Consider the following 14,387-nt stretch of genomic DNA (forward strand, 5'->3'; position numbering starts at 1 on the left):
CACAAGGAGAGCTTTAATTTGATATATTTTATGTAGATATTTGATTTAAAATGTAAAAGTTATAGTTATTTAAAGATTATTTTTTTAAAAAAAAATCTCTCTCCTCTCTCTAGATCTATTTTTATTTTTTAAACTTTTAATTTTTGCCTTTCTACACGTTTTTAATGTTGTAAATTTTTTTTAATTTTTTTTTCAATATTCAGCTTAAATATATTCAGTTAAAATTATAATTTTTTATTATATTTATACATATGATAATTGAGTTGGTATCGATTTTATATTAATATAGAAATATAGAAACGTTCTCCGTGCATTGTACGAGATGCAAATGCTAGTTAAATAAATAATATTAATAAAATTATATATATTTAATATGTATCCACGTCGGTTTGGTCTATGGAGGTTTTGCACCCTCAAAAATTGAAATCGACCTGACGAATTTTCGGTGTTACATTTAAGAACTGAACCGCCCCGATAGCCCTTTGGAAACCAACCGGTTTGGTCCAATTCGCCAATTTTGGCCCGGTTCTGCTCACCCCTAGTGAAGCGAACAAAGAATGAGCTAAAAAAAAAAAACTTCAAGAGCTGATTGCTCATGCAAAAGATCTCTTATCCGCCATTGAAGAAAAAGAAGAAGAAATAAAGGACGACAAACCCCAGCAGAAATGTCACAATTGAAATTCGTGCATCAGTTGTTACCAAAGTATTCTCTTCTCTAGAAAGCTTTCCTCCCCCTCCTCCCCCCTTCTTTCCCCCCCTCCCCATCCTTCTCCGTCCCCAAATAGCCTTCCCCAACCCCTCATCCTCCCAAACAAAACGTACCCCAAAACAACCAAATCCCCAAAAATTAGCCATCCCTAACTAGCCAGTCCCCTAGCTGATTGGGGATCAACCTGCCACTCCGCTTTCTTAACTCGAAGCTGATCCTCTAACCACTCTCACAACCCAGTCTCTCCCATAGATAACTATAACTAAAATTCCCTCTACCTCAAACTAGCTTGAAACACAGGTTAATGAATCTAATTCTAAAAAATGATTAATCGAACCTTCCCCGAAAACCTAACTCGCCTTCTCAAGTAAACAAAATTGTTTCCATCTTCACTCAAAAGTAAAATGTCACATAATCCAAATGTTCTGGACCAAGCTGCTCAACTCCACACTTTTCTCGCAGTTAAAACATATCACTTCTATCAACAGAAGAAAATTGTGGAATCTAAATCTAGGTATAAGTGGATCTTTGGAATAAGCTATGATAGAATAGAATTTTGACATCGCAGACATCGAGGATGCTATTATTGAGCTGTTTCAAGCCGCCGTGAACGAAGACCAACTGATGAAATGCCCAAATTGCCGATGAAACTTAGAAGTCCAATGAGATGAATGCATCTGCAGAGTTGGATACGCCTCCCCAACTCTCGACATACACCATAGATAAGCTTACCGATTCCCCAACTGTCATTGATATCCAATCCTTTTAGCTCAATTTGTTGTAGTTATACGACAACTTAGCCAACTCACTGCCACAATTGTTGATGTTCAAAGGACCTCTTCGGCGCAAGCCACAATAGTCGACAACACGTTTGTGAAGCTGAATGAAGCCTTCAACAAGCAACAAGCATAAACATCTACATATCAAGAATGTTTATTCAATCAAGTTTAACAAATGATTGACGCTATGAAGAATGACATAATCGCCAGCATTGATGCCGTGGAGAAATAGTTTGCCATTGAATGCAAAGCACGTAAGGCCGAGCTATTGGCATCTCAAGAGGCACAAATTAAGCTCAGAGCTTATTGGACAGATAGAGTTTAGAGCATCCGCAGCGCAGATGCTCTAGAGCCAGCTCGAGCTGGCACGGGAGAGAGGAGAAGGCGCTGGCGTGCCAGCATGACTTGTAATGAGCCCGTTCCTTGGTGCCGTGCACAGATAGGTGATATCTTGAGTGCGTGCGTGTCACGCTCCAAATAAAAAAAATCGATTTAAATTCAAAAATTTCGACCGTTTTGCACTTTTCCATTTTTTTTTGTTTATTCTTTCCTTTTGACCTTTGCTGCCTCCAACATCTCTTTACTTTTTTCCCCCTTTACTTTCTCAGTATATACTACTCCCTTCATCCCCATAAATTATGACTTTATTACTATATTGGGACGTCCCCACTATGCACACATACTAGAACTTGAAGACTTCAAAACCTCTATAGTGGACCGGCATATTGGCTTAGCTAATGATACCAATTATGTCATTCGATAAAACAAGAATTTTGCTTTGGAATATAATGACTCTCGTATATATGGTGTGTAATTCTTGAAGTCTAGGTTCTTCCCAAAGTTTTGTATTGTGCTATAGTATTTATTCATAAAATTTATATAATGAAATCTAGAATTTTTCAGATGATTGAAGCGGATAGACTCACTGAACTAAAGAATAAAATCAAGTATGTTCCCCCAAAATCTTGTATTTGTGCTATAACATTCATTCATAAAACTTACACACTAAATCTAGAATTGTCAATATGGTCGAAGTGGACAAAATTATCTAAATTAAAAACTAAAATCAAATCGAATCATTAGTCTATAAATTCAATATGACTAAAAAAATACATTTATATGAATGATATTGACCCTTTGAACCTAAACAACTCGATCTGATGGTTCTGATTAATTTGAATCGCTTTTTAGAGCTTACAGTTTAGGGCATCCACTATACAGAGTCAATGTGGGCTCTTAAAAGTGATCCCCACCATTTAAGAATTCACACTCCACTATGGGAGAGCCAATACCTCAACTCTTAAATTTTGATTTTTATTTTGTATTTAATTTTAATATTGTTTTAATTAAAATTAACAACTTAAATTTCATTAAAATAAAAATTAAACATTACATTAATATAAAATGGAAAAATGTTGGAAACGACTATTTCTAATTTTAAAAAACAAAAACTAAAGCTGATGTTGTTGAATTGGAATCAACGATATTTTTTTTTATATCTCTGTTTTTCTGATTGAGCCGTGAATAACATGCGCCCAATCAAATTAAGTTGTACACCGGGTGCGGGGGCGGGGGAAGACGGTGCGGCAATGAAGGGTGGGGGTGAGGGGGTGCGCACGCCTGGTGCGCGCGGGCTTCCACACCTCCGTAATGGATGCCCTTAATGATTGTAGATTTCTTTAGGAAAAAAAAAAAAAAAAATCAAGGTTTGAACAAACTTAATGGCCATGTACAATTTGCTAGTCAAAGTATCCGAATTTATTTCTCGTTTACTTTTTGCCCCTTGGAGTTTTTCAAGTCAACGAGAAGTCTATGTCACTGGATCACAAAACTAGATGGCATTGCTGTAATTAAGGACAAAACTCATGGTTAGTTTAATCTTTTCACAACCAATTAAAAACTAATATGCGCCCTTTACAGATCTAGTCTTTTCCAGCCTTAAAGAAGAAAAGGAAAAAAAGAAAAAAAGAAAAAAAACTTAAAATAAAAGGCAGCATCCCTGCTCCAGAAAAGTTAATCCAATCAAGAAATAAAACGAAGAAATCGGTTTTACCGATTCTCTATGATTCTACGCATGTAAATTTGATTATGTTCCGTTGGAAAATAAAAATAAAAATTAATCACTCTTAAAATATCTGGATATGCCTTTTCTTCAATCGTTGAAATCCATTGATTTGGAGCAAGAATCCTACCCGCAGTATGAAGATTTCTTTGTTCTTCCATTTTTCGCTCTGTTTTTCCCTACTATCCGGTTTTTGCTTGACAGATTGGTTTTTCAGGTAATATTGTCAGTTTGTTGTTCCTTATTATTTAAATTCCTTGATTTCGGCTCTGAAAGTGGGCGATGTGTTTTCTGGTATTTGTAAGTGACCCGATTGGTTTTTGTGCGATGGATTTGTGCTAGTTGACCGTTGATTGCGCTCTTTTAATCTGTTAAAGCTGGTGTGAGTTTTCAACTTCTGTTGAAATGTTGGCTAGCTAATGGCCTATGCTAATCGTTAGAAGACTGCATTTGAAATGCGCTGCTCGAGCCGTAGATTCAGTTATTGATTATTGAGTGTTGTGCATCGATGCAGAGATTTTGTGATTTTTGGAATTTCTAGGAATTAAGACTGATTTTTGTAGCACAAAATGTTGAGGGGATGTTGGGGAGTGAAAATGCGGTGCATTTGGAAACATGAGTCTGAAGTCTTTTAGGATGAACTCTGTTCAAATTGTTTCACGGTGATTCGTAATGAAGTTTTATTCACTATTTGTTATTGTTGTTAGGTTAGATATGCTGTTTTATACTTGAATCGTCTGGTTAAAATTCTCATCGTACCCTCATGAGTAAATAAGGTTCCCTAATTAGATTCAAATAATACCCTGCTGATGCATACAATGATCTGTTTTGCCATTTTGGAGCTCTTGAATTTTGAACTTGTCCATGTTTAGTTTCCCTTTTCTTCTGCTTAGCCAGCATTCTGGATCACCATGTCCCACATTTTAGTAATTTTTTTTTGATAAATTATATAAGTAAATAAAGAAATTCAAAGACCGCGCGACGGAGGACTTGAACCCAAGACCTTAGGTCTTGAGCATTAACCTCCTACCACTAGGCCAACACACACACACACATTTTAGTAAAATTTATTGTTTCAGTATGCAGCTGCTTTACTTAAATATGCTGAAACTGATATGCATGTCTTATGCTATTTGTTGTTGATCCTTAAGAATCCAGATTTCTTCTGTAACAATTTTGACTAGCTTGAAGTGAAATTGCTAAAGAATTGAATCACCATACTATTTGAATTTCGTAACAAAAAACATATCATACTTCCATAAGGCCAATATTTAAAACTTTGTGCTCAAGGAAACCTCTGGAATTTTAAAAACACGTTATATTGAGTCGCTTTGGGTTGGTGTTCACTGAAGTTCTTATGATTGAATTAATTTCATTGACAGAGTATTCTTTGTGGCAGTACTTTTTAATGTCACTGGATGATAGCGTTAGATCAGCTGCAGTCTGCAGATTTAGGATTATCTATATTATATTAGTTTTTGTTAGTTCATAGTTATCTTTTATTTTTTCGCAGTAGTTCAATTATTTAGGGTTAAGTTTTTAGGTCAAGACTCATGGGCTCCAAGTTAATTAATTGGGCCTCAAGTCATTTGGTCTATATATAGTTCTTTACAATTTAGGATTAATTATCTTGGGGATCATTGTTTAGGGACAGCAATAGCTGTAGGGCAGAGATATTTTTCTCTGAGGGCCTCGCAGGAGGAGTTTTATATATTGTATTTTTATTTTCTTTCTTATTTCTTCATCTTCATACGCCTTTACTCTATCAAATTGGTCCGACCTGCCGGATCGAAAGATGACGATGACGAGAGACCAACAACGCATGGAGCAGATAGAGAAGGCATTGGAGGAACTTCGCGCTGCCCAGTCTGCAGCGGCGGCGAAGCAAGCAGCGTCAGATTCTAAACTTGACGCCATTCTCGCCCAGTTGAAATCCTTTGATCACTTTGATCGGGGCCCCGATCCCTCGCTGTCGGAGTCAGAAAGTTCCCCCACTCCGATGTTGCAGAAGATGGAGATGCCCAGTTTTGACGGATCTGATGCTCGTGCATGGCTTGCACGTGCAGAGCAGTATTTCTTGGTGCACCAGACACCTGCGGCGAAGAAGGTGGAGTTCGCCGTGATAGCCTTGTCAGGGTCATCGATGTCTTGGTATCAATTGCTGATCAGGAGAATACCTAATCCCGATTGGGTAACTTTTCGTCAGGAGTTGCTGATTCGATATGGCGATGAGTCCGCAATTAACGGCTATGAAGCCTTGCTTGCAGTCAAGCAAACAGGTTCTCTCGAGGAATATATCGCCGCTTTTGAGAATAGGGTTTCACAAATTCCTGATTTCTCGGATGCGCATTACTTGGGATTTTTCTTGGGTGGGTTGAAGAAGCATCTGCGAGCCCAGATTCAAGATAGTGTAATTTTCAGCTATTCAGCCGCTTTACAGGCTGCTCGAAAGATAGACCATGCAACATCGCCAGCCCCACCAGCGACGAACACATCGTCGGTTGTCTCCCACACGTCGTCCGCTTCCCCGGCTGCCTCCCTCACTTCATCTGCCCCTCCCCGCAATTTTCGCAACATCTCCAATGAGGAGTACATGAAACACCGTGCAGCTGGCACTTGTTTTCGTTGCGGCCTGAAATATGGGCCATTGCATCGCTGCCCACCTAAAACACTACAGGTTTTAATCGGTGACATGGAAGATGACCCGGGCAGGGACCTAGAGAATTATGAGGATACCGAGCTGAAGGAGGAAGTCCCATGGGACCATATGAATCAGCAACCGCCTTGAGGACAAGGCTGTTTCGACAAGTGGGCAATTGATAGCGTTAGATCAGCTGCAGTCTGCAGATTTAGGATTATCTATATTATATTAGTTTTTGTTAGTTCATAGTTATCTTTTATTTTTTCGCAGTAGTTCAATTATTTAGGGTTAAGTTTTTAGGTCAAGACTCATGGGCTCCAAGTTAATTAATTGGGCCTCAAGTCATTTGGTCTATATATAGTTCTTTACAATTTAGGGTTAATTATCTTGGGGATCATTGTTTAGGGACAGCAATAGCTGTAGGGCAGAGATATTTTTCTCTGAGGGCCTCGCAGGAGGAGTTTTATATATTGTATTTTTATTTTCTTTCTTATTTCTTCATCTTCATACGCCTTTACTCTATCACTGGAAAAGACTAAAGTTTCTTTATTTCTGTACGCAGTTTCATGTTACCTTAAACCTTGAAATTAAGTTGTGCATGTGTGATGTGTCTCATTGACCTTTCACTGTTTGTCATATATGTAAGTTCTTAATTCCCCATGTTGTCATGCTTATATGCTAAATCATTGAAAACAACTTAAATAAATTACATAATATACAACAACCTTTTATTTTGGATTTTCATATAATTAATTACAGGTGTGATTTCTTAGTCATCCACTGTTGTAAACTGTTGACAAAGAGGCTACCTCTCTTTTCATAATTACCTTCCATTGCATTGCTTTTTTTGATCATATAATTTTAAATACTTTTGATCCTTGAGAAGTATGAGTTAAACCTTGGAGGTCAATCTGACAATCCCAATTTTTGGAGCATGTTTACTCAATTTTACGCTGGATTTCTATCCTGCAGAAACTTGGAATGCGATTAATATATGGAAAGGGAAGGGAAGTGGTGGAAAATGAGACGAATGAGCAGAAAAGAAAGATAGCAAAGTTCAAGGAGTCAGCATGGAAATGCATTTATTATCTTTCTGCCGAGATTTTGGCACTTGCCGTGACATACAACGAGCCTTGGTTTAAAGAGACAAGATATTTTTGGGTAGGACCTGGAGACCAAGTTTGGCCTGACCAAACATATAAGTAAGGTTCCTTTCTCCATCTTTTTTTTGGGTTTCTCACTTTGCCAATTACCTTGAAGTCATGACCTATAGGAGGTTGCTTTACCTGTTTGGTCCTATCTTTTTCTGGCTGTTTAAATTATAAATACATATTTGTTATCTATGATAAAGTTGCTTGATTTTCAACTGAAAGTATTTGTTGGCATTTATGAGATCATGTGGTTGATGGAATGGTTTTTCTATCCAGGCTGAAACTGAAGGGCCTGTATATGTATGTTGGTGGATTCTATACATACTCCATATTCGCTCTGATATTTTGGGAAACCAGGCGCTCTGACTTTGGGGTCTCTATGAGCCATCATGTTGCAACTTTTATTCTGATCGTATTGTCTTACATATTCAGGTATGCTTTTAAAGAGTTGAGACTTTGATATTATCTTTAATGGATAATCTATTTTTTTCTTCTTTCTATATGTGTGCACCTGAAGAGGATACCAGTTTTATCTGGATGGGTTTTTTGTTTGAGCTCAACGATCACATGTTTTAGGCAACAGATTTAAGGACTGTCAGTATATGGAACTGCAACTATAGTATTCTACTTCTATACAGACTTCATTTGTCCTTGTTTCTGGTTGTAGGTTTGCACGAGCAGGTTCGGTTGTTTTAGCTCTTCATGATGCCAGTGATGTATTTCTTGAAGTAGGGAAGATGTCCAAGTACAGTGGCGCAGAAGCACTGGCTAGCTTCTCGTTTGTTCTTTTTGTGATATCCTGGGTGATACTTCGTCTGATATATTATCCATTCTGGATACTCTGGAGCACAAGGTTAGTTTTGGTGCTCATTGCGCTTCTGCCTTTTTTACTTCTAAGATTCATGCAGGTTATAGAGCTGTCTTTGATAAACTTTGTTGCTATGGAAGCATAAGTTGCTTCTCGACTTACCCTTCTTTGTTTGTGCATAGGTAGTAACAATGTCACATGAAATTTATGGGTTTTGCTCATTCTCTTGCCAATAAGTGTGCAAAATGGAACTTATCAATTAGCAGAACTTTTTTAACAATACCGAGGAATATATTGATGATACACCTTTCTGCTAAATGCATGTGATCACACTGTTCCTGAACTGCTAGACTTTTAATGCCGTTACCAGTAGCAGTGCTTTTTTTTTTTTTGTGGTTTACTTTAGAACAGAAAATTGCCACTTTTTTGTTTTTTCACCTTTTATTTTGTTCATCAACATCTACTGATAAGGCTTTGTTGTTACCAGCTGAGATAACATTAAGAATATCATAAATAATTTGTTGCTTTCATATCCTTTTTTTTAATCTTAATCTTACTGTGCAGCTATGAAGTTATCCAGACACTGGACAAGGATAAACACAAAGTCGAGGGACCAATCTATTACTACCTTTTCAATTCCCTTCTTTTTTCTTTACTTGTTCTTCATATCTACTGGTGGGTGTTGATGTACCGGATGCTTGTCAAGCAAATCCAAGAAAAGGGCCGTGTCAGTGAAGATGTTAGGTCTGGTAAGTAAAAATTGGAAACTAGCACTCAATTTCATGCATAGAGCCTGGAAGTTGCAGCTGATAAAATAGTCAAGTGCCAGGCGTACATGGTGATGAAATATATAAGCGCCTAGATTGCATGTTGATACAACCTTTAACTTAAATTTTGCATCCTCTTTTGGCTGGGCATATGGGGCCCGAAAGTGATATTATGAAAATCAATCCTAATCAGAAACCTGTATGCATAAATATTGACATTTGACTACTAATCCAACTGCTGATTGCTCAAGTATTGTGTTAGATTTTCATCGGATCGGCTCTGTGGTTATTCAGTAAATAAATCAGAAAGTCATAAATTGTTTGGGGAGATGATACAGATCAGTATATAGTTATAGTTAATTAATTATAAATTGTTTCTTTAATTTATTTAGTTATTAGGCTTAAGTTATTTAGGGCTAGAATAAAGTAATGGGTCAGACTTTTGTATGGGCTTTAAGATATTTCTTGGGCCTCAAGTTTCTGTAGGTCTTTAAATAGTTATTAGTGAGTTAGGGTTAGGATTATCGTCGTAGTATTATTCTGGACAGCTTTTGCTGTAGGCCTCGCAAGAGGAGTTCGGGACAGCATTCTCGCTGTAGGCCTCGCAAGAGGAGGGTTACTCTTTGATTTCCTTGTTCAGTTTTTATTTCAATTTATTTCTCTTTCAACTCTCCTGTTTTCGGTTTATCTCAAACCCTTCACTCAATCAGGAGAAGCCTCTTTGCATTTGCTTCAGTGTTTTCATTTTATCACAATAGTCATCAGGCATGTTTAGAAGTGAAGCTTATGCTGTGGCATACTGCAAGTCTGCTGTTTCCTTTTGTCTGAAATCTGAGTCTGTTTCCACTCCCTTCCATATAACAGAGACCTGTATTGAAGATCCTCATGAAGATTAAACCATCTGTTGTTTCTTGTGCAGATTCTGAAGATGAAGATCTTCATGAAGATTAAGCCTAGTCACTGCCTAAGTCACATGATTGTACATGGTAAGCTTCAAGACTATTGATGTGGCCAGAGAGCAAGATACATACCTTTGTAGCCATATTATAGTATACATCTACATCTATTACTATTCTGTTTTCTTGAAAATCATAAGGTTGTTCTGGTTCCTTAATTTGAGATTTCCTTTTTGTTGCAGATTCAAGAGCAGCCTACGTTCACCGGAACGTTTCTTGACTTGTAATGACCAGAAGATTTCTTTCAATAAAAAAACTTGCATCAACTGAGATTACTTGAAAAACAGGCCTTGTTGAAGTGGTAAGCCCAATTCTTCATTTTAAATTTATGCGATTCGTGATGTTAGAACAGTGCCATTGCCACAGCAAAAAAAAAAATATATATAATATATGAAAAAAAACAAAAAGTTCTCCTATTGAACTATTTGCAATGTTTGTACCAGGATTTTGACATTTTAGTCGGTCAATCTTGAAACTAGCACTGCAAATTATGCAGCACACAACACTTTGTACAATCTTTTTTACCCCAGTTTTTATTGAAATTAAGTTCGGCTACTTGAGTTTGTTTGTTGATATTATACGCTTGTTAAATCATTATTAAGTGTGTGTGTGTGTGTGTTGTGTTTTATTTTCCCTTTTTCTTTTCATTGGGTATGACGTAAGAATTGGGGAGTACTAATATTTGAAGATTGTGCAGAAGTTACTTGTTTTTTTGTTTTTTTTTTGAAGCATGCAGAAGTTACTTAATATTTGAATAAACTAGTAGAAGTTGAAAAAGGTTGGCTATCAAAGGATGTACCTTTTACGAACCCATGGCAATAAAATTCGGAAAAGTGTCCTTGAATATATCTCTTATTTATTTTCCTGGATTTGTATTTGTACAGGCAACAATTTCTTCATTCTCAGGTTGGTGATTGCCAATTGGTGAGATCAATTAACTAAATTGTTATGCACATTCCAAATAATTGGCACACTTCCAAAAATATCATCATTACAATATGAAAATTGACATTCTATAATTGCCATCGCTACCAAAATCTGACTCATTGATGGCGTATGCACATTCAATGTCGCAGGGACATTAACGTCTTCATCTAAAATAAGACTTGAGCTTTTTTCCAAGGAAAAAGAACCATAATAAAGATTTTTTTAAAAAATCACCTAACTACCCATTGAATGCGATATATGAAAAAAAAAAAAAGTTAAAAAGTTTCCGACAGTCTTATGTTTTCTTCTTTTATAGTCCTTAGATGACTAGTATACAAATACTATTATGATGAACTGTTTTGCCTTATAACCGCTGACTTGCGGTACCATGTCTTCCATTATTATTATTATTATTATTTGAGGGGAAAGATGAAATTTCGTTATTTTAAATTAGAGAGTACAATATCACGAAGTCAAGAAGGAAAATCTAACTTCCAAATTAAAATCTCTTGAGAAACTAAAGCAAAAGATGCTAATGCATTAGCCGCTCGATTTGCTTCTTTCTGAGCATGGCAAAAGTCGACCACACATGCCTACAAGTATGTTGAAAAACTTTTCAAAGATCATCACACAACGACTCCGAACATTTATGTTCTTTTTGAAGCACATGAATAGCCAAAAGTGAAGTAGTAAACATGATCACAGGACCTAAGTCGTATTTCAAATTGAATCAATGTCCAACATTATGGCATGCAACTCACCTAGCAAGACAATAGCAGGGCACCCAATCGGCTGACAAGCTGCAGCGATAATAGAACTCTCACAATCTCCAAAGGATAACACACGCCAACACTTTGGCCACCACTTTGATATGCGACATTAAAAAGGGAAAATATTAATTTACATATCATCATTTCAGCATCTTTTTAATAATATCTCTCAATCTTTCATAAATTACAAGTTGATGATAAGTGTAATTTTTCAACGTCTTTACAATTATATTATGAGATGATGCTTTGGCAATTGAAATCTCATTCATGTAGTATGCGACAGTCTAATATGGAAATTCATGCCCTTCCGTTTTGAGACCAGGTTAAAATACATGCTTAAAAATTGATGTTTCACATTATGTGTCGTAGCATTTATGAATACATCTTTTAATTAATCAAATTACGAATTTATTGAAAAAAATAAAAGAAAAAATCTAAGAACCCTTGAAAGCACAGAAAAGCAGACTAAGGGGGCCGAGCCTTGTTAAAACCTCTTTAAGGAAAATCCCATTGACAAAATCTTAAAGAGAAAAAAGAGTACTCGTCTAAGGACGGAAAAACTCAAAAGGAAAAAGAACGGGAGTGAGCACATAAATAATAAATAAGTAATACTCTCTCCGTCCCGAAAGAATGAGCACATATTTTTTGTGCAAAAATTTTAAAAATGTTGATTAATAGTGTGTTGTGAGTGAGGAAATAGATCATATTATTTATAGTATTGTAAAGTGTACATACTTTTATGGAACGAATGAAAATGACAAAGCATGCATATATATTCTTACATGAGAGGACATTTTTTGTACACACATTTGACAAGTAATATGTTAGCTCCAAAAGACTAATTCTTAAGTTGATGAATATATCAGCCGCAAATATCTTCCGTTGATAGCAAGCCAAATGCATGAAACCTACGCAATTCCAAAACAAATCCCAACATACTTTTTTCTAGGTGTGTTATCCAATTCGAAGTTAATTTGTCCAAATAGTATTGCCAATTCAAATATATTCCGATAGGAACATTTAATTATTTTCTGGATTTCCTGCTACCAGCCTCATCTCCAATCCGATTCTTTATGTGTTTAAAGGAATAATAAATAATAATATTACTGCAATGTAGAAGTAACAACGTTGTCAAGCAGTCAAGCTCTACAACCTAATTCTCACATAATTTGATGCAACCTTCACGCATAAATTATTCCATCGCTTTTAAATAAGTTACAAATATTATACTAGTCAATGTAATGAAGCAAATAGCAAAAGGATAAAAAAGGACTTGATGCATCGTTAAAATTCCTTAAAGCAAGGGGAAATTTTAGACGTACGGAAAAGAAAAACTTCCTCTTCTATTCAGAATAAAATCTACAATAATCTATAATGTCACTATTAAAAGAAAAAATTTATTCAGTGCGTATTTTAAATAACAACCACTGATAATTATCGTCTCAAAAATAGAAAAAGAGGTATAGTGGCATAGGATTCAATTCTATATAAAAAGAATTGTAATTCACGAGCTAAGTTCCTTGTAGTCGAAGGGACTTAGTTCGCGAGACAATTTGATGCACCAAAGTCTCTCAGTACTAAAGAGATTGTTGGTTCACTTCATCCACATGTGAATTATAGTTCTATTTTATAGGAATGCTTGATTTAGAGGGTGTTTGGCTAAGCTTATTTTAAGAGCATCCGCATCGCCTACACGATAGCGGCCTACTCGTGTAAGGCTCACATCGTGTAAGGCGATGCAGCCCTCCCTTACACGAGGGCTACACTTTCTAACGTGTAGCCCGCTCGGCCGTTAAAAATAGGCGCGTGTTTTACACGCGCCATTAAAAAAAATTAAAAATTAAAATTCGAATTTTGAATTTGACTGCCTCGATTTCCATGATTTTTTGACCGTTCTATTTTTTTTTCTTTTTATTTTTTTCTCTTCTTTATCTTCTCTTTTTCTTCTTCTTCTTCTTCCTCACTTTCTTCCTTCACCTTCTTCCTTTCTTCCTCTCTCTACACCCTCCATGGATCCACACAACTCAAATTACTATGACCTAAATTGGTGCCCCGATCTATCCAACGACTATCATTCTGATTTGTCGGGATGTAACTTGGGGGATGCTACTCCATCCGGCGAGGAGATGCCTTAGGCAGCCCATAGTGCCGCCAAACCGAAGAAAGGCAGCCGGAGGAAGGAAATCGCCCACAAGATCCGGCATGACAGGCAGGCGCCGGTGGCAGAGGATGAGGATGACAGAGGAAAGACTGTCCGTCATACCTACACCCCTGAGGAGACGGACCTCATCATCCAAATTTGGACGAAGGAGACAAACGACGCCATCCTTGGGACAAATCAAAAGGGGCATGAATACTGGAAGAGGATTGTCGCTTGTGTCAACCCCCTCATCGGCGCCAACCTTACGCACCGCCAGATTCAAGGGCACTGGACCCGAGTGGCCCAAGATGTGCGGCTCTGGGAGAGTATTTGGGTGGAAACGCGCACCCGGTGGCCTTCCGGCCATTCTGACGATATGCTCCGGGACAAGGCCCAAATCCTCTTCAAAAGTTGGACTGCAAATAAGGCCTCAACCACAAGTTCAAGTCGATGTACCTCGAGGGAGACGTGCATTCCTCCAAGAGAACAAAGACTACAGAGGAGGGCGCCTTCACCACCTCGGCGTCGGGCGAGAAGATCTCGTCTACCCGACAGATTGGGAACAAGGCGGCGAGAGCGGCGAAAGTGAAGGGAAAGGGCAATGTTGCAAGCTCCGAGCAATCATCAGAGTACAAAGAGGCATTAGAGCGGTCCGACCAGAACTTGAAAAAAATCAC

The 14,387-nt window shown here is 37.3% G+C and overlaps 2 protein-coding genes across 4 annotated transcripts; both read left to right on the forward strand.

Annotated features, from left to right (window-relative positions):
- The first annotated feature begins 3,417 nt into the window (after positions 1 to 3,417).
- On the forward strand, positions 3,418 to 10,838 carry LOC131002992 (ASC1-like protein). 3 transcript variants are annotated; one of them, XR_009094497.1, is made up of 8 exons: positions 3,418 to 3,767; positions 7,164 to 7,393; positions 7,619 to 7,774; positions 8,010 to 8,195; positions 8,715 to 8,899; positions 9,837 to 9,903; positions 10,056 to 10,174; positions 10,758 to 10,838. XR_009094497.1 is itself a non-coding variant. In XM_057929466.1 (7 exons), the coding sequence occupies exons 1-6, from the start codon at positions 3,630 to 3,632 to the stop codon at positions 9,866 to 9,868; spliced, it is 927 nt and encodes a 308-aa protein (XP_057785449.1). In that variant the 5' UTR covers positions 3,418 to 3,629; the 3' UTR covers positions 9,869 to 9,903; positions 10,056 to 10,428. The 3 variants fall into 3 exon arrangements, 1 of the variants encoding a protein (XP_057785449.1); XR_009094496.1 differs by lacking the exon at positions 10,758 to 10,838 and adding an exon at positions 10,317 to 10,428; XM_057929466.1 differs by lacking the exon at positions 10,758 to 10,838 and having other exon boundaries at positions 10,056 to 10,428.
- LOC131002991 (uncharacterized) lies at positions 3,767 to 6,684 on the forward strand. Its single transcript, XM_057929465.1, has one exon. The coding sequence runs from the start codon at positions 5,346 to 5,348 to the stop codon at positions 6,336 to 6,338; it is 993 nt and encodes a 330-aa protein (XP_057785448.1). The 5' UTR covers positions 3,767 to 5,345; the 3' UTR covers positions 6,339 to 6,684.
- Positions 10,839 to 14,387: the final 3,549 nt, after the last annotated feature.

The sequence above is a fragment of the Salvia miltiorrhiza genome, unplaced genomic scaffold (assembly GCF_028751815.1).
Source record: "Salvia miltiorrhiza cultivar Shanhuang (shh) unplaced genomic scaffold, IMPLAD_Smil_shh fragScaff_scaffold_57_2, whole genome shotgun sequence".
NCBI classification, from domain to species: Eukaryota; Viridiplantae; Streptophyta; class Magnoliopsida; order Lamiales; family Lamiaceae; genus Salvia; species Salvia miltiorrhiza.

Coding starts and splice junctions, on each gene's coding strand:
- LOC131002992 (XM_057929466.1), top strand. CDS start 3,630: ATGCCTTTTCTTCAATCGTTGAAATCCATTGATTTGGAGCAAGAATCC. Junction 3,768..7,163: donor TTGACAGATTGGTTTTTCAG/GTAATATTGTCA, acceptor TCTATCCTGCAG/AAACTTGGAATGCGATTAAT. Junction 8,196..8,714: donor TGGATACTCTGGAGCACAAG/GTTAGTTTTGGT, acceptor CTTACTGTGCAG/CTATGAAGTTATCCAGACAC.
- LOC131002991 (XM_057929465.1), top strand. CDS start 5,346: ATGACGATGACGAGAGACCAACAACGCATGGAGCAGATAGAGAAGGCA.